Source organism: Netta rufina, assembly GCF_964035555.1.
Source record: "Netta rufina genome assembly, chromosome: 7".
Taxonomy (NCBI): Eukaryota; Metazoa; Chordata; class Aves; order Anseriformes; family Anatidae; genus Netta; species Netta rufina.
In genome coordinates this window covers 1,804,796-1,824,309 of record NC_140130.1, presented here as the reverse complement: position 1 = coordinate 1,824,309, position 19,514 = coordinate 1,804,796, and the positions used below count along the sequence as shown (strand labels likewise).

The window sequence follows — 19,514 nt, the reverse complement described above, 5'->3', positions numbered from 1 at the left end:
AATATCATGGTTAAACATTAGTTAGATTGAGAATCAAAGCATGCATCAGATTGCTTAAGAACTGGCATACAGAACTCAAAGTAGTAATTTTTGTGAGTTGCATTGAACATGAAAATTCTTAATGGTACCCCATGCTTTTGTTTGTTCCGCTTTTTTTTTTTTTTTTCTCCTGTGATCTGAAAATAAGTGTAGCTACCAAGAATTTCTGAGCAGCACAATGGTAGAAGGGAAGACAAGTAAGAGTCAGAGGGCATTTAGGTAGCTAATTTTATCTTCTGCTTTGCTGCATCCAGTAAAGAAACAGATAAATGCAATATTACTCTGGGTGCACTGATGTACAGGTAGAGGAGGAAACGAGCAGGGGAACCTGTAATCTAGACAGTGACTGAAAAATCTCCAGGGAGTGTGCCTAAGCAAGTTAACTTAAAAGCTGCCAGCGTAGAGCTTTGGAAAAAAAATCATTAACTTGCTTCTGATATATAAACAGTGAGTGGCAAGTAGGAGCACTTGGTATGATTCTTATTTCCTTTTATATTAAATAAAACTAGCAGTTGATGGTTGTGAAGAAACTTCACTGTATTCAGTGAAGGAAGTACAAATAAATGACACGAACTAGTTACGGTTGGGATAAAATGGCACCTGTTTATTTTATCAAGATGAAGTGTGGGAGTCATCTTGCTGCACAGCCTGCAAACATCTTTAACAGGTGAAAGTGCTGCATTCAAAATGTCTGTCCGTTTCCATGGCAAAAGATGTGATGAGCAGATGGCTTAATGTTGAGAGTAGACAGATTCAAATGGGAAGCAGGGCTGTGAGGCTGACCAGCTGTTAGAACAAATTATCAATACTTCAGTGGCTTTTCTCCCCTTTCTGTGATTTCAAATTAGTGTTTGATTCCCTTTCTGGGAGATAAGCTCCAGCTAGACAAGCTGTTGAGTTCAATGTAGAAATTACATGTAAAATGCACGACTGCGGCGTAGGTCAGATCGGTTGATGTGATTTATACCTCTGACCTTAATACATACTATTCCAACTGTGTACAGCTTGTACAGTTTTAACTGCAAATGACTAAGGTGAGTCCAGCTGTTTCCACGGAAATCTAAGCCATTACTAGAACATTCAGCAATGAAGAGAGTGTTCCTGTCATGCCTTCCTAAAGGTGACTGGTCCTACACTAATTTAACGTGATTCTTACGGGAATTCAAAATGCACAGTGAAACATTTAAAGCATGGCATGTTTTAAAAGTTTTAATCTAATTATTCTTTACCTTTCTTTTTGTTAGATATTTTAATGAGATGTCTGCACAAGGATTAAGACCTCGCACTGTGTCCAGTCCTATCCCTTATACACCCTCACCAAGTTCTAGCAGACCTATATCACCTGGTAAATATTTCACCCAGTTTGTAAAATTTTAGTATGCGTCATATAATAATGTTCCCTGGGTTGATAGCCTTTCAAAGCTAGTCTTGGGGCAAAAGATGCATCATAAATGTAAGAACAGATTTGCCTTAAGTTTATTTTAGCACAGCACGAGTTTTTAGATGGGTCTGTTTCATACTGTGATCAAATACCACAGGTCAGTTAAGTAGTTATCCTTTGAACCCCTTATCATCCCTACCTTCCCCCCTTTTTTATACTTCTGCGAATTTCTGATGTAAAGCAATAGCATACTAAGAATTTATGTCTCTATTACTTTTAACAAAGGCAAATTAACGTTTTTGAGTATAGTAAATAGATGATACAGTCTTCAGAATTTCAGAAGAACCTGAATGGCTTACACCTGACCTCATTATTGAATTTTTCATTACTGAGTATATTTTTAATGTTAAAGGAAATGTATTTATGTTATTAAGACATTTGTTGATAGATATAAAATCCCTTAAAATTGCTATTCGACAATCATTGTAAGTTTTTGGCCATGATGTCACGTGGTGATCACAAATACACTTGTACTTAGTAAAGAGAATCCTGCATGCTCTGCTTTCCCAAGTTCACCTGTAGAATCTATCAGAGAGAGTCCTACAATAAGAGCAAAGGAGACGTGCTCTGTATCAACACATTCTGCAAAATGGGATTTAGGCATTATATTACACAGGTCTAAACATATAAAATGTGTTTAAATCTTGGTTTTCAGGATTTACTTCAGTTTTTCAGAAAGACTCAAAATAATTTTCAGGCTGATGTTGGTAAAAGAGTGAGCACATACATCCATAAGCCAGTGTTAGAGATATGATAATTTAGCTTTTTAAGAGTTTTTTGGGGGAGTTCTGAAATGAGACAGATTGCTTGGCTTTCAATGTTTTGCAAGTTATATTACCACAAAAACAATACGTTTTTTTTAATCCTTTGCCTGTAACTGTATACAGAAACGTAGTCATACTAAAAACTGTTCTGGAGCAACTACTTTGGGTGTATGTATGTGCAGCCTTCATAATAATCTGCAATATTCATCTGCACATTGGCTGTAGTCCACGCAGTGGCTATAGTAATGGTAAAAAGTGTATGTGGTGGAAATTCTTCAGCAATTTACAACGAGCTTGCATCCTACATTACCTAGAAATGTGCTTAATGCAGATGCTGATGTGTCAGTGCAGGAGTGCTCTTCGGGTTTATTGTTCCTTCATTGGGACAGTGGCACATTCCTTGCTTGCTATGGGCTGTTGGGTCAGATGCCTCTGCTGATGGGAGACAGAGAACTGCATTCTCATGGGAACTATATCTCACAAGCAGGGGATGCTACAATTCAGTCTGCAAAGGAGTTTAAAAAAAATAATAAATAAAAAATCACAGGTGAAACGATCATTTTTAATGTAATTCACAATTTTAACTTTGGTAATATTTGTACAGTAAATGTTCCAGCCTAGCACTTCTGCGCAGGCAGCTATGTTGCTCTCCACATATGATAAATTGATGTCTACTGTTGGAAAGTTTCAGACCTCAGAAGAGTAGAAACAGCAGTTTGCTGAAGAATTAATGAGATCAGTAGGGAATCTCATACAGCTGTTTGGTAGGTATGAACGCAGTAGTTAATGAAGACAAATAGTTTTTGAAAAGTAGTACAGTAAGATGCTGCAAAAAGCACAGAATAATGCAACAGTGAATATTTTGCATCAAGTGCCTTTATGACTTGGCCTGTTTCTATTAGGAAACAATGTGACTGAATTTGGAGAGACATAATCTGAAACACGTTAGAAATGCTATAGTTTTATGTGGATATCCAGGTCAGGTTTAATGGCTCAAATTCTGGGTCCTGAATCCTGGAGCCTTTTGTGCTTGTGTGGCTTGAGATGCTGCTTTTGAGGACTCCTTCAAGCTGAGATACTGCTGAGGTTTATATCACCCTGCATGAACCTGGTAAGACTGGATGCATTGCTATCCCTGGGCAGCTGGGGAATGGTTGCTGTAATTACTGATTAGTCTTTAGTGTGGATGAATTCATGTATATTTTGCTTCTGCAGCTAGGCTAGATAGGTATTTTAGGCTGCAGAGATGCAGAAGAGCTACTTAGGATGTATGTGCGCTACTCTGTTAACGCTGCTTTGACTGCCACGTTGACTTGTGTTTATAAAACTTCTGAAGCTGATTTATCCCAAAGCAGTCCACAATTGTAATGTTGTAAAGATGTCTTGAAGTGTGTTTCTATTTTTTGTTGTTCAGGGCTCTTTTCTCTGACTTGCAATGCAAATTGTCACCTACCTGAACATCGACTTGTGTTCCTGTCGCTATGCTTGCAAAAGCACTTAGCTATAGAACGTGCTGTACAGACAATCGGATTACTTAAGTCGAAAATCAGATTTTGTTAATCTGTGTTGTTTAGCTACTCTAAAGTGATTGATTCCATTGGAGTAGCTCATAATTTGCACCAGATGTACATTGAAGCAAGGGTGGTATAATATGCTTTTTTATATAACTTTATTAGTGATTTGAGGCTTTTTTATGTGTGTGTTTTTGTTTTTTTTTCCTAGGGTGTCTCTTTAGTCAGGCATAGGCAGAGCCAGGTGCTGTTGCAGCACTTTGTTGCATTGATTTAGTGTAGAAGAAGTGTGAAAACTGTTAAATCCAGTGTGGTAATCTAAAAGTTTAGTAGGCTTTTCGATAAAATATTGGTCATAATTCTCCAAAGCTGTTTCCAGTTTTTAATAGTAAACAGCTGAGAAAAGAGTCTTGTCTCCTATCCTACTGATATTTTTGCCAGAAGACAATAATAGTGAGCTAAAGGTTTTGGAAAATCTGCAGTTTTGAGAATGTTCAGAACATTTTGAGGTCTGAATTTCAAGCACTTAGCTGCTGTCTATTAATATTATATTAATATTATATTAATAATAATAATAATTATTATTATTTTACCTTGGTTAGCTATACAGGTACTCTGCATTTTTCTAAACCAGTATTTACAGAAGGAAAGTATTCAGAAAGAAGAATTAGATCATATTTTTGCACTTCTGAATATTATGGTTACCTTAATATGGATAAGACACGTTGTAATTTTAAATGTTACTTATACTGTAGTCCATGGAAGATTATACCAGAATATTTTAACTTCACAGCCCCTAAGATCATTGGGTCTCTGCCTATAAGCACAAGGGCAAAACAGGAGGAAGTCTGGGCTGCCATTGGTTTGGCTGCAGAGGTGTTATGCCTTGAAGGAGTCACCCCCATCCAGTTTCTGTCATGTGGAAACTCTTAGTGTCCCAGTGCTGGACAGCTTTTCCAGGCACAACCTGTCTGCTTCTTCAGACTGCATTTTGTTGAGGGAGCAGTTTGCTCTGAGGAGAGATGGAAAGCTGGGTGGAAATGTCTGTGAACTAACACTAAGCTGCCAAGGGAGCCCTACCCTGTTTATGTTAAGTGAAAAATTGTTCAATGTTGTGTAACGTGTGTTCTCGAACACATGGCAGTTTACTACAGGAAAAGAATAAAATAGGTTTTACATTACCCTTTGACTATTTTTAGGTGTCTAAATTGATACCAGTTACCATTTCTTTAAACCATCGTTGTTTCAAAATATAGCAAACAAAAACAAAACAAAAAAAAATCCCCACAAAATACATTGTTTGTAAAATAAACAAGAATGTTGATTTCTGCCTTGTTTTAACAATTTTTAGGTCTGTCATATGCAAGTCACACAGTTGGTTTCACACCACCAACTTCACTGACTAGAGCTGGAATGTCTTACTACAATTCCCCAGGCCTTCATGTGCAACATATGGGACCATCCCATGGTATTACAGTAAGTATTTTAAATAGCAAATGTTTGTTACCAGTGTCAGTTTGGTTTTTAAAAATTATGATTGCTTGTCCTTAAGCTTTTGTGCAAAATGTTTTTGTAAATGTTTGTTTTTGTCTCCTTACTCCAAGATATCTATTGCTGCTTTCTTCAACCCTGATTTTCCTCTTCACCCCTCAGAAACTGATTCTTTTTGGAGAACCTTATTTTCTGCAAAAGAATAGGATGTATTATCATCTTAAGGACAGTAATAGGTATCATCTTATGGATCAGCAGGCAGGGTGTGAGAAGTGATGTTCTAAGCTACTGAGCCTATCCCAGGAAGTAAAAACATTGCTTTCATTTTTCTCCTAGTCTCCACCATCTGACGGATGAGTCATCTGAGGTTGCTCCAAGCTCAGGTTTTCTTCAGGATGACACACAATGCTACCACCATGTCACTGTAACAGGCAGTTAACTCTTATTTTCTATTCTCATTGGCAAAGAAGAAAGTTAATATATTAAACATTTGTTAGGACAATTTCTCAGTATCTTTCAACTGGATTTATTTCATTTTTAACTCTGATGTTTGATGCGTTTCTACTTAATTGAGCTTCTTCTAAATATTTGTGGAGTTTAACAAGAAAACAGAGCCTAAGAATTAACCATTTGGCGAGATAGCTTGTGAGCTCTAATGTGTCAAGACCATTTTGATTTTTCTCAACAGGTATGGTAGAATGTAAATATTGTCCTTTAAGATGTTTGCATATACTTGTCATTCTCAGATGTGAAAGCATGTTTCAACAGAGTATTTAGTAGAATGCTAAAATATGTCTGCTTCTTGAATTGCTTAGGTGGGCATGCTAAAGTAATTGTTAATTCCATTGAGCAAATGGAGATGGGAACTATATAGTAGTGGGTAGAACAGGAGGCTGGAGCTCAGCAGGAGGCCAGAATCCTGGTCCGGGTCCAGCCCTCCAATGTGACTAACCTGGGGGTTAGTCACAGGAAGGTCTGGAAAAACCTAGAAACTGAATTTATAAATAAGTTTTTTAAGGAACTTGTTCTATTCGGTCTCTGAAATTTTGATTCTGCTCTTTCTGATACTGTAAATTAATTGGAGTAACACTGAGTCGCTGACAACGACAACCACCAGGACAAAATACTGATTGTTTAGAGGAAGGTTTTGTTAAGTGGCTCATGGTTTTTCCTTTATATTTAAGCCAGTCCCTTCACATTATTAGACGTATGCAAATGCAATAAATGATTTTAAGTGTTTCAGAAACATCAATCAACTGTTGATAATCCTTTGGCTACTTTCGTAGAGCTTTTAACTAATCTACTATATAATTGTTCAAAAAAAATAGATACAATATATATTATTTGACCAAACTGCGATTTGCTTCTTGACTCTTCATTTTTAATCTCCATTACAGAACAAATTGATTTTACATGTAGTACATTTTGTATAGCACTGTAACCGTTCTTCTCCTCAGAGCTGATTGACTTCGGTTGATTATTAATTATGGGTGGGTAGTTTGTCATGCCATGAAGTTCGTGATTAATGCTAAATGGATTGGTAAGTAGTAAGCATTTTGGGTTTAAAACTGCAGAGTTCAGTGTTCTGCAGTGTAATTTATATTCCTATGTTGCTAACTTTTAAAGATTTTTCCCCCACTGGTTTGTAAAAATGGATTTTAAATCTTTGTGTTTAAATGTGCAGGTTATTGCAAGTCTGTGGTTTCTGTTGAGGGGAGCTTAATAACCATTGTTTCACTCCTACAGCTCTAGGGGTTGTAATCTTTGTTGTATGATATTTGGTCTCAGAAGATCAAGCTGAATTATGCTTCAGTCTTGCTCCAGTATGCAGGCTAAGAGTTTTTCAGCATGCAAATGATTCTGGGCAAATGCTTTGGCTTTTGAGACATTCCACCCTCGCTCAGGTGCTGTGTAGTTGGACTTCACACACCAGGATTGTAAAGCTAAAAGTTCATCAGCATCATCAGCACCTACTGCTTGGGCGGGCAGAACTGAGAGGTGCTGTCTCGATGGCATCTCTCACTTTTCTTTTATAGGTTGCTGGTCATCAGAGGTAAACATAAGTTCAGGATGTGATTTCTTATTTTCATTTCCTGCAAGCTGATGGGAAAGAATGCCTGTTTGGTTTGATTTCAGAAATACTTCAATTTTCCTTTACTCCATTTCAGAGGAACAGTTTATTTTACATAAAAATTGCATTGTGATTCTTGAAATGTTTTAAAAGGGATTCTTCCCAAATAATTGTGTTTTTTCTTTTCCTTTGCCAAGCTCAATACATTGATTAGAGGACTTGCACCTAAAGTTGTTCAGGAGTGTGTTAAACATAATTTCAATATTTGTTCTGCAGAGGCCTTCACCACGAAGAAGTAACAGCCCCGACAAATTTAAACGTCCCACTCCTCCTCCTTCTCCAAACACGCAGACCCCAGTGCAGCCACCTCCGCCACCACCTCCACCACCTGTGCAACCTACGGTCCAATCCGCAGCATCGCAGTCAGCCACTTTTCAACATTCAGTGCATCCCTCCTCTCAGCCTTAGTGCATGTGCTCAGCAGTCTGTATGTCAGAATTGGACTCATAACATGGAGCAGTTTACTAAAAGCCAAAGGCTTACTTGGCATATTTGGATTTGACTTATTTGCACTGAGGTTATATAGGCTTCACTGTTAATTGTGTTGTAAACGTTTGTATAAAATGCAGCCAGTGTTGTGGGTCTACAACACTAACTTAACAAAATTTTCCATCAGTGTTTACTTGAACTACATGTATGTCCATTCTCTGGCTGGAACATTTGCTACTCTGTTTGGTAATACGGCATTATGTCGTTTTGCTTGGCTCCAAAGCTTCATTTTCCTGGCTTCTAGGTTTGTAAAATTAAAGGGATACCTTTTTATATTTTTTCATGAGAATTTGCATAAAATTTAAGGCATGATGGGCTATCTGATGAGTTCTGAAATATTACAGTGTTTACCAAGCTTGTGGAAAATTAGCACTACGTTTCAGTCGTTTGAAATAACAGCTTCTAGTGCAAAAGTGAGTCAGACACCCTAATCAGTGCCCAATACACATACTCTATTGTATTACCTAGTAAATAAGCTTAATTCAGCACACAGGACACATCCGTACTTCTCCTGTTTAAAACCACCTCAAACGTATGGTACAGTCTGAATCTTTAAGTGAGGGAACTGACTTGCTGGAGTATATGGAATGTATAACTTGTGGACCTTAAGGTTTGATTATTTCACTTGACATTTGCATTAACCTGTAAGCTGTCCATACCGTGTGATCTGTCACAAGTAACTTCTCTAAGTGTGGTCCTGCCCACAGGTTACTGATAGCTGATTGAAGTGTGCTCTTTGATTTTTTTGCTGCAGAAGGCAACGTGATTGTAGAGAACAGCTGATTATTTTTTTTTTCCTTGTTAAAATATATTAATTGTGATTCCCCTGAAACAAAGTTTGAACAAGTATTCTAAATGTTCAAGTCTGTTAGATAATAAGATATAAAATGAGCATATAGGAATATACTGGCATAACAGCCAAAAGTGTTGTATTGCTTGGTAGAAACAGAGTACAAGAAAGTAGCACAACATGGCACTAATGAATGCTTATTTAGCAGCCTAAGCCGGTACAATGTATAAAGAAATGTATTCCGAATACATTCTTTCCATTCATCTAGCACAAATAAATTGTTTGGTTTCACTTTGCAGTGGAACGAAGTGTCACTTCTTGATATTGCCATCTTGCTCAGTTTTATTTTTCCTGAGGTTCCTGTTGAGTACTGAGGTTTATATACTGTTGATGATTTTAAGTGGTTTACCTCATAGATACGGATATATGGGCCATGGAAAATGACAAGAGAATGTTTATTTTATGAGAATATGTATCTGGCTATAATCAGAGCAGAACATGAGTAATTTATCTTTTGTTTACAAAAGTTTGTTTGACATGCCTAATGCTTTATTAAGGACACTTTTAAGAAGGAGGTAGAGCGTTCTGGTAGTATACTAACATTTGTACATAGAGTTTCATGTTTGCCGCTCAACTATTCAGGAATTGCAGACTGAATATCTTTATAAAATCAGTGCTCTAAATCAAAATAGTAAGTTAAAATAATGTTGTAAAAGGTTCAGCTTAAGGCAAAACTAGAAGTTCTTCATTATATCTATGTAGTTTCAGCTCCGAGAGAATTTAGAGAATGCATATATAGTCTATTACACTTGGTAAACCAATATGGGATCAAGTGCATTATCCGATTACATTAGGTATGGTAATAGTGACTCTCTGATAAAGTGATACTCAAGATTGTGGCAGGCAGACAATTTGACCAGTGCTTCCATCTGAAAATAATTGACCACAGCTAACGCTCACTTTTCCAGAGAGGAAACTCCGCTGTGAGCACTGTTATTAAACACAGCTCCCGAAGCCGTGGTGGGTTTGCATGCGAGAAAACTACAGGCAGTCAGAGGTGGGACTAAGGTCAAAATAGGATTGGTTTAGTTGAACACTTGTCCTTTTGTTAACAGAAGAAAAAGGAAAAAGATATATTCTTTTATAAGCAGGATTTCAGCTCAAGTATGCCACTAGTTAGAATGGTGCCCTCCTTGCTGAAGTGCTTTGAGATTTTTGGGCATGAGGTTCAATAGAGTGCGAGCTCGTAGTGGTAGTAGTATAAGTGTGGGGGGGAGGGGAAAAGCCTTTGACAGTGTTGTCTTAAGAACTTGAAATGGAGATTTGCCTAGAATAAATTACATTTGAAGCATATTCCAAAACTGAATTTGTGTAACCCAAGTTCAGCTGCTGTTGTGAAGTGTCTTAGTGATCTCTCCTTACTGTTGCAGTGGGACCGTTACCAGATGAAAGTAAAGAACTGACAAATGTATGCTAAATCCTGAAAATGTAACAAGGCGCTAAATTGGCCTTACCTAAGAACATTGGACAAACATTTGCTTGCAATCAGAAGTGTTAAACTCTATTTGTAGACTTTTTGAAGACGATAAGGAATTGTGCACAACCATCTCCTAATAAATGTAAATGGCTTTTCAGTTTTCCTTGTGAATTATAGTCATGAATTACAATTCTGCAGTGGTGATTTTATCAGAACCTCCCACAGACTGGAGAAACTCCTCTGACATCACTGTCCAGCTTGTCTTCTTTGTTTTATCTCAGAAGCATCTGGGTGGGTTTCTGCTGTTCTTTTCATTACTGATGTCTGTTGGTTGCACACTTGCATCATCATGAGTTGTGCAAGGTCACAGAAGCAACTTCTAGCAGTGATGAGTATTTTGTAAGTGTATGTGTTTACAGCCAAAGGGTTTTTTTGTTTGTTTTTGAAAAAAAAAAAAAATCTTTTGGCTGTTTCAGCAGTACTTTCCTCTCTGACAATCAAACAGCTTTCTTTTTACTTTTTCTCTCAAGGGGTCTGGCTTGGACACTGGAATGCAGCTGATCTCTGTAGAGCATTAAGAGTTCATTTTATCCACAATTTGTTCCAGAGGAGTTTTGGAAGAAGAGATGGAATTGTTTGGAGATAGTCTTCCAGCTAACAGCCAGATAAGATTGTTTTAATTTTATCTAGTCCTCTAAGAGCATATTCCCAAAAGCAGAAAAGACTATCAGAGTTTTCCAAGAAAGTAACATTGCTTTTCTATTAGCAATCTTGCTGTACCAGAGCTAAACAGAACAGGACTCCTTTTCCTGTTAAAATGCTGGTAGTTCATGAATCCATCTGCCTGAGTAGAATTTCTGTGCACTTCAGCTGAATGAAAAATACAGTCTTGGAAGCAATGAAAATGACAGAGCTTCCTGGAACTGGTGGGAGCTGAACTGCTGACAGGAGACAATTTAGACTCCATATATTTTGTTAAATACATGGAAACCAGTCGCGGAGCCTTGAGTACTTCGTCTGTCAAAGAACAAAATCTTTCATCCTCAATATTGATCATTGCTTACTAAGAGGATGCATCCAGGGACCTTGTTTAAGTATTCTGGTGGTGGTGTTTTTTGTTTTTTTTTTCCCCCATTCCTAATGCTTAGTTTTACAAGCAGCTTAAGTTCTAATATTGTTCAACTCTATTTGATGTCTCCTTTGTTTCAGTCATGGCAGTCTATTTCTTTTTGATCCTTGGGAGTCTACAGAGCATGGACTATGAGAGCATATTTCTTCAGTTCAAGCCATCTCATAAGAAACCAGAAGGTTTATGAGTGTAAGCTATAAAATTATGATACATGCATCTGTTATAACAACCTTCTTAAGGGGAAATAGCTGTCTTCTTGAAGGGAGAGCAAACAAAGCCCCTAAGTACCAAATGAACCGTATGCAGAGACAATCTGGTTTCCTCAGTTCCCTGAGGAGCTGAATTCTTCTTCCAGCCCTTTTTGGATTTGGACTAGAGTTGTTAATCTTTTATTTTATTTTCTTTTTTTAATTCCATATTTCACTGTAATAAGTACTCAGGATAACATTCACGTTCCTTTTGGGTAAAAACCACTAGTCCCAGGATGAATAGAAGTTAAGAGACAATGCCACTTTGTGGACTAGAGGAAGTCACTCAGTGTGCCATGCTGTGGCCTTTACGATTCAGCTGTAATTCAGGTGGGTTTGTGTGCTCATCTTATGATTTCTCTTTCAAGCATCTGTTCCTGTATTTGCATTAGTAGCGTGCCCTGAAGAAGGGAGAGAAATACAGAGGTTTTGCACTGCATTAACAGACAGCTGCTACATTAGGGAGAATAGTGCTTGTTCCTATTCAACTAGTTAGGCTCCAAAGAGAAGTACTACCTCATCTTTAGGTAGGGATGATGTGGTTGCAGAGTCAGGGGAACTGTTGTGGCTATGCTAGGTTTTGTTTGGCTTATATTATCCAGACAGGAGTCCTTCCTCACTGCAATTGGGCTTCAAAGGTTACAAAGCTTGTGTAGATGGGGAGAGGGAAGTTAAGACAGGCGATAGAGGTTGAGAAGACTGTGTCCCTGTAGTAAATTGTTGCTCAGAGTACCCTTCAGCTAGGCCTGGGAATTGCCTGTACAGGAACGACAACATTTTTCTGTTTGATTTCCTTTCAAAAAGTGCTGTGTTGCAGTTGTTCTTTAAGTTCCTGGCACTGGTGTCTAATTTAAAAAAATAAGTGATTCCCCTTTCCACAGAAATATCTGAAATAGTATTCTACTTGCAAAGGCGAGTTTTCTCACTATATAAATTAATACTGTATCTGTACACAAAGGTATTTTATTCTAGTGGTAAAACCTAAGCTGTCCAAGGCACTTTAGTTTGTGATTGCTGACTTTTGTTTTGGCAGGTGTTTCAGATGAAATCTAAGCCTCCTGTGGAGGAAGAAAAAAAAAAATCACCTGACAGATGTAGACTGTTCCTTTCCTGCAGAAATACAGCAATTTCCTCAAATGCAAGTAAAAGTGGAACAAACATCCTTGAGCTTTTCTGAAGCTTATATTTAATTTCAGTTCATTGGTGATTGCTCTTATGTATTTAGGGAATCTCTGAAGCCTCATTCTAGGTTGGCTGGGTGTCTAGTTGGTTATTCTTATGTTTTCCCAGTCGTAGGGAAGGAAGCCTGTTCAAATTTGGATCATACGTATACACTGGTAACAACGGTCACAGCACATGCTGTTCAGCGTGAATCCAAGTGGTTACTTAAAAACATTACACTGTGTTGGTGTGAATCAGATCTTACAATTCAAAGAACCTCGGATACAAAGATTTTTATTTTTTTTTTTGCAGGTTACATTTTATTCCTGTATTAGCTGTATTATTGCTTTGTTGTATATCTCAACGTGTTTACATACATTTGTAATTGTTAAAATGTGTCTGTAATCAAGCTCATTTGTGCCTTCATGCAGACTTCCAATAAACACTTGATTTTTTTTTTGTATTTACTTGTATTAGAAGACTATGGGGTGGATGTATATGTCCTTCTATCTGTCAGCCTATTTTCTCTTGGAAGAAGAAAACGAGAACTAAGAATCAGAGAATATGGGCTTGTCTGGTTTTGCTGTCTTTGATTTTCTAGTTGGACCATTTCTGGTATTTGCACTTAAATGGCTGAGTGGAGAATCTGGGGATTATCTTATTTGCATAATAAAGTTTGTATATGAGATGCACCTTGCTTTGGATTAGGTGAATATTTGAAGTATAATCACACGTGCTTGACTGCTTACTACTTCAGCTTTGCTTCCATCTTGGAAGAAAGTAGTTTTATCTCTAAAGCTATTATTGTGAAGCTTCTTGTGATGAGAAAATTCCAGAGTATCTGTCTCCTTCAGAGTTAAACATGTATCTTTAACCTCCAGCTGCCTTCTAGTGAGATTTCAGGCTTTTTTTTTTTTTTTTTCCCCCCCAACAGCAAGAACTGCAATATCTTTTCATCTTAGTAGGTTTGCTCATCTTGACGGTACCTTTTGATGATATGGGGCAGAGATTGGGGTGGGGAAGTACAGAACAGAATTTTATATGTTCTTTTCTAAGCTTTTAGGGACAGAGGTGTGCATTTGTGCAGTGTTACGAGAAAACTCATTGTATATGTTTGGAGTCTGAAGCTGCAATGCAGCTACTTCCCTACTCTAATACCACATATGAGAGGAAGATAAGGGAAAAAATGTTTCCGTCCCTGTATTACAGGGATTGCTCTGTATTTTGTAGTTTGGAGAAAAGTGCTTTTCCAAACTTGAAGTGCCAAGTGTCACCTAGTGTCTGGTGTCTATTTCATCTTTTCTTTATATTTCCTGATATCAAACATGATGACAGTTAAGTATACCCTGTAACTGCAGCGGGTTGAATTGTGAATTTCAGGTATCTGAAGATGATGGTATGCATTTGTGAAAATTCTGTGGATACTTTGTTGTGTCTTCCCTTGTGAAATCTGTTTTGTTATCTTTTTATTGTATGCATTCATTCATCAACTTAGCACAGCGTTTACTTACACAGTATACTTTTTGTAAGTGTTTCTTGCTGTATTGCCAAGTTCCTGGGCTTAGATCTTAATGTCTCAGTAGCATTTAACAGTTGTGTCTTTTGGTTATCCTATACTCAGTGTCCAAGTCTTGCTAAACTCCTTGGTTGGATCCACTTGTCTCTGCCTTGTTGTTCAGCCCCTACTCAGGCACATACCTGTGGACCACATGCTCTGTTCTGCGCTCTGTGTGTTCCTGCCTATAGAAAAACAGTTGCTACTTGCCTTGTTACAGCCGTGCTGGCGCTGTAGTAAAAGCATGTTCTCCGTTTCATCTGGTGACAGCATAAACAGTAAAGTCCCTGCAGCATGAGGGCTGCAGGTTCTTGGGCTCAAGGCTATGGAAGTACTTCTTTGGTGAAACGCTTATCTGGCTAATCCACGTTACTCTGTTCCTAGAACACAAAGAGTATTTCTTCAAAAGCCTTTTTCTTCTCTTTCTGCTGCTGCAAATGCTGAGCACTCAGTGGTTCTGCTTGTCTCTTTGTGAGTACCCTGCCTGCCACCAACACGCCTGGTGGGAGTGTTGACGAGGTGATGAGCTGTGTTGCTGCTGTCTGTCTGTCTGTCTGTCAGTTGTCTTCTCCCTGACATCTGTCTGAACAGAAACAAGTCACTTAAATACTATCAGAAGACCAGATGAAAAGATGTATGTGAACAATTTAATTTCAGGTTCCTTTGTCCAGATGATCTCCCCTAAATGGTTCTTTATTCCTTCTGGTGCTTGTTGTAAATTGCTGAGAACAGTAGAAAGAGCTGTACACTGCCAAGCAAGCGATTTTGATAAGCCTAATCCTTCCTGTACATAAGATGCTAGCTTGGATATCAACCTTTTGCGTATTTTTGAGGCTATTCCATACTTTTCAAGATACAAGGTGAGAGATCGACAAAACATCCTTCAGCCCAGAAGCAAGAAGAGGTTGAAGTCAGTTATGGGTTTCCCAGATGGAGACTGAAGATGGATATTGAAGACCACTAGTTCACTGCAACATAGAAAGCACTAAAGGCAAGTATTGGGGAGTTTTGCTTTTCAGACTCAGGGCTCATCATGAAATCAGCTGTGTTTCTTTTGTATCCCTGTCTTTTCTCACTAACCAGTGAACTGGTGGTGATGCCTGCTGTGACAAACTTTTTTTTTCCTGTTCGGGTGATATGGAAAAAGGGTTAGCTTATTTAAAATGAAGAATAAATTAGATGTGGCTTGGGTTTGCAGAGTGGAACAAGTCCCAGATTCTTTTTTAGTGGAAATGCTTTACAGCATGCCCCATATTTTGAACAAAATCTGTCATGAATTTAATGAAACCAGAACAGTGGGCTCTGATAGCCTTGGATATGTGTTGTGTGATCATCTCTGTTCCATCTAACAAGGAGGAAAATGTTTTTGTCTAATGGTTCTAGTCTAAACTTCACAACATGAATGCTTTTCATAATAAAGATGGGAGTCAAGGAACACGGTATGGTAGAGCGCACTTTGATAACTTGAGATTTGACTTAGAGCTTTATTTTGTTCAGTTGCAGCATGGAGTGTATTTCTGGGAGCTGAACTTCAGAAGCCTACCACTCCTACCTTTTTACTTCCTCAGTCCCTGTATGCAGAGTCTGGCTTTTCTTCTGTAGCTGAAGGCCCCTTTAGTCTAGTGTGAAAAGGCAGAGCGGTGAGCTAGGTTCTGCTCTTACGGATCGGAGTGCGTTCTGGCAGGTCCTGCTGAATGGACCACCTCGTAATCCATAGTGAATCTTAACACTGTCAGCTGCAAAAACTAAGTGGAGTGAAGGTCAGTAATAAGTACTCTATCCTACCTGGAGATGGGAATTCGGAATCTGCTGTGACCTGTCTTAATTTTAATGCTTCCTAAAATTATTCCTGATTTTTCTCTGACTCTCCAGTTATCTACCTCTGCTTATTTTCTAATGACATAAGGAGAGAAAGGAAGGAAGGTTAACAATATGAGCTAATTTTGCAGTTCAGCCAGAGCTGGTACCTAACTTTCTTTGGGATACGCAGATTTGCTCTTCTGCATCTCCTAATAGGGCAAATTGTTTTGGATCCCTTGTTTGTGCATTTTTTTGCAGTCATTGTGACACTGGGACTGTTAGACCATACTTAGGTCCTCAGGGCCTCCTGAGCCTTGAAGTGTGTAATGTCCCATGGACTGGATCCAAAGCTGTGGAGGCCGTTGGGAGATGGTCATAAGAGCCTTCCTTGGCCCTTGTAGCCAAGTGCATGGTAAGGGGGAGGGAAATAAGTGCATAGGATGTGAGGGTTCAGCTGACATTGCAGCCCTTGGCTCTGCAAGCAAGCATGCTGTGAGCCCCTGAGGCTGGATGCTGGAAGGGCTGGAGCACTCCACCCCCCCTGGCTGTCAGCACCTTTCTGTCTTTGGAACCTGAAGCAGGGATTTGCAGATTTTAGCAGCCCTTTTGTATGGGCTGTACGCTCTGCCACAGCACAGTATTGCCTGAAGATCCTAAACCAAAATGACATAATGGCCAAAGAAATCACATGTTGATTGGAAAATGGCACTGAACCCAGGCCTGTATCTGAAGGAGCATCTAATACAGAGATGTGACACCAACAGACAACAAGAGGAGGATGACAACATTGTGCTGCTGTGATGAGCAGGAGAAGAGATGGGCCTGGTTAAAAGGGTGTCTGAGGCTAACAAACAGAGAAAAGAGGACAGGTATTCAAACATCTTCTTTACTTTCTTCTCTGCCAAAGGGGAGAGTTAGCTAGGACTCCAGCTCTCCTCTGGCTGTGAACAGTGCTAAGCTGAATGGTAATAGGGTTTGTTTCTCTTACACAGCAATGCTGGCACCAGAAAGTATGGAAGCAAACTCTGTTTAGGTGAGAAAACTGAGAATTGGATGAACTTCAGGGTGACTTACTTGCCAGAAAGCCAGAATCAGACAGGAGAGTAGAGGGTAGTGCCAAATGGAGAAGTGTAGTACTTCCTGATGGGGAAAAGAAGGGGTTCTGTCAGAATCAGTGGGGCAGGTGATTATCCCAGAGGATGGAAAGCTCTTGGAAGTGGCATTACAGGAGCCAGGATGTAATTTCTGAGATGTTAAAAACACCATATTAGCCCTGGAATTGAACCACTGTTCTTTACCTGAAATAGGATGCCATTTATGTCAGTGTGCAGTTTGAGTAAATGAGGAAAGAAAAGGTTTGCACTGAGTTTTGGGTTTACTTCCCCACTGTTCCCCACAGATCTAGATCTATCTCTTGAATTAAGGTGTCAGTTATCTAGGCCCCAATGTAAGTAAAAAATACAGCACAGCCTTGGCAGTAGAGAAATTGAAGTTCTTAAATGTGTTTAAATCCACATCTGCAGTGTTAACGTATCTAACATCCCAATTTTCACAGAAACTTTATCTAGAAATGAGTTTCTGTGGATGGGTGGTTAAAATGAATAAGTCTTTTAAACTTAACTTACCCTTGTGTGCTTTAACTTTTAAAGATGTATTTGTGTGCAATTTTTAAATAGTCTATTCACTGGTCCTGCACAGAGATTTTATAGCAGATTTAGTGAACCGTAAATGTCATAAGTTAATTTTCCTGGGTTTTCTTTCCAAAACAAGTAATAGCCATGGCAACACATAAGGAATTAAACCTGTTAAATCTTACTGCATTCCTCATGCTATTAAGGAGCTCTAGGATTAGTATGACTGTTGTCTTGAGTGTTTAAGGCCTATTTCAGTGCTGTTAGTTCCTGAAGATAATTAAGGGTCTTCAAATTAACTGTTTCGTATTCTGGAAAGTCATGAAGTTTCTTTTAAAAACTTTTGTGAAGACTGAAGTGTCTCTTATTTTAAAGTGTATATATTTTGGCTCTGTGTAACTGAATTTCTGAGTTAAGAACGAAGTGAAACATACCTTTTTGGCTGAAATACTCCAAGAGCTTCCCAGAGATGCTTGGGGAATGCTATGCCCTTTTCCTGGCAGTCTTCCTGATTGAAGTGGCAATGTATTGGGCAGACAGTTCGTGAGAGTCAAGATTACAGAATAAAGTTTTGACTTCTATCATGTATTTTTGAAACCTTCCTAACTGAAAGGATGGCCCTTTGCACTAAAATTCATGTTAACTATAATTTCAGCCCAAATCGTACCTAGATTCTGGTGAAAACAAGGTCTCTTGACAGCAGTAACCCTGCTAAGCTTGTCTGGATCTAAATGTTTGGTGAATTTTTATTTTTTCTTCTAGAGAGAGAGATTACTAGGGAAATATCCATGCCTGTGCAGATGTGACTAGAAATATCATTAACATCCTGCCAGCTTTACCACCTATCCTATCTCAAGAACCCCTGAAGTGTTTTTACACTTTGAACTTCTACCATCCAACGGGGGCTAATGCTTCCAGGGCCTGCCTGTCAGGCAGGGAAGGATCTAGCTTCTGTTTTAGTGTTTAATGGCTTAACTTATCCACCCTCCATTTTACAGAAACTTGATCTGAACAATGAAACAAACCACCATGAGCAATACACGAAAACAGTTTGGATGTGCCAGACGGATAACAAGGGAGGACAGGGCCCAATGTGAACAGAGTGTGGTCCTTTACGCTGCTCAAGAGCCCAGTGAGTGGTAAATCCAGCTTGTTTGCTAACAGGAAATGAACCTGAGTTTGGTACTTTTGGTAGAATTAAACAGTTTTTTTTCTTTTTTCTTAAGTATTTTCACTTCACTTGGCTTTTACAAAACTGTTCTTTTGAAATATTCTGAATAGTCTTATTCTCAAACTTCTCAGTTTCAGGTTTCTGTTACGCTAAATAAGGTGTCTCCATTTTCCCAGGTTCCATGCTTAAAGAAAACTATAAAAGTCAATTTGTTTCTTTCCCAAAAAGTCCTAGCCTTTGATTAGTAAGGATGTCTTAAGATAGTAATACAGTTTCCTCAAGATTTGCTAAAGGTTTACTAGGAAAAGCTGTTAAATGTTGGAAAAGTGATGCACTGATAGATAGTAACTGAGAGTCATTCAGGCTACAAGATTCACATCTTCAGTAGTTTATATTTTTTTTGTTTTGTTAACATGCTACTTGTCTTCCACTTTTCTTCTGTGATCTTCTGCTACTTACTTCTCTTGCGGATCTGTTTCTTTGATCCACACTGGAGATTTTAGCAATCTCCTTATAATTACCAGGGCAGATTCCCTTTACCACTGCATAACTGAGCTTCAGCATGTTTTTCTTTAACAATAAATGTCATGTAACTTACAGATGGTACTGAAACTGTCCAGCTTGACTGTCATTCTGTAATAGTCTTGTCTGCTGACAGTACAACTTTAATACTCACGTCCTTTTCA

The 19,514-nt window shown here is 38.5% G+C and overlaps 1 protein-coding gene across 2 annotated transcripts in view; it reads left to right on the top strand.

Annotated features, from left to right (window-relative positions):
* The window catches only part of CCDC6 (coiled-coil domain containing 6), a 44,972-nt gene extending 36,012 nt beyond the window's left edge, over positions 1–8,960 (top strand). Inside the window, exons 7-9 of one of the 2 annotated variants that reach the window (XM_084289913.1) lie at positions 1,284–1,384; positions 5,107–5,231; positions 7,594–8,960. In XM_084289913.1, coding sequence (XP_084146039.1) covers positions 1,284–1,384; positions 5,107–5,231; positions 7,594–7,785 — 418 coding nt within the window. In that variant the 3' untranslated portion in view covers positions 7,786–8,960. Of the gene's footprint in view, positions 1–1,283; positions 1,385–5,106; positions 5,232–5,582; positions 7,039–7,593 lie in introns of those variants that run through there. The other variant, XM_084289914.1, reaches the window with a different exon arrangement.
* Positions 8,961–19,514: the final 10,554 nt, after the last annotated feature.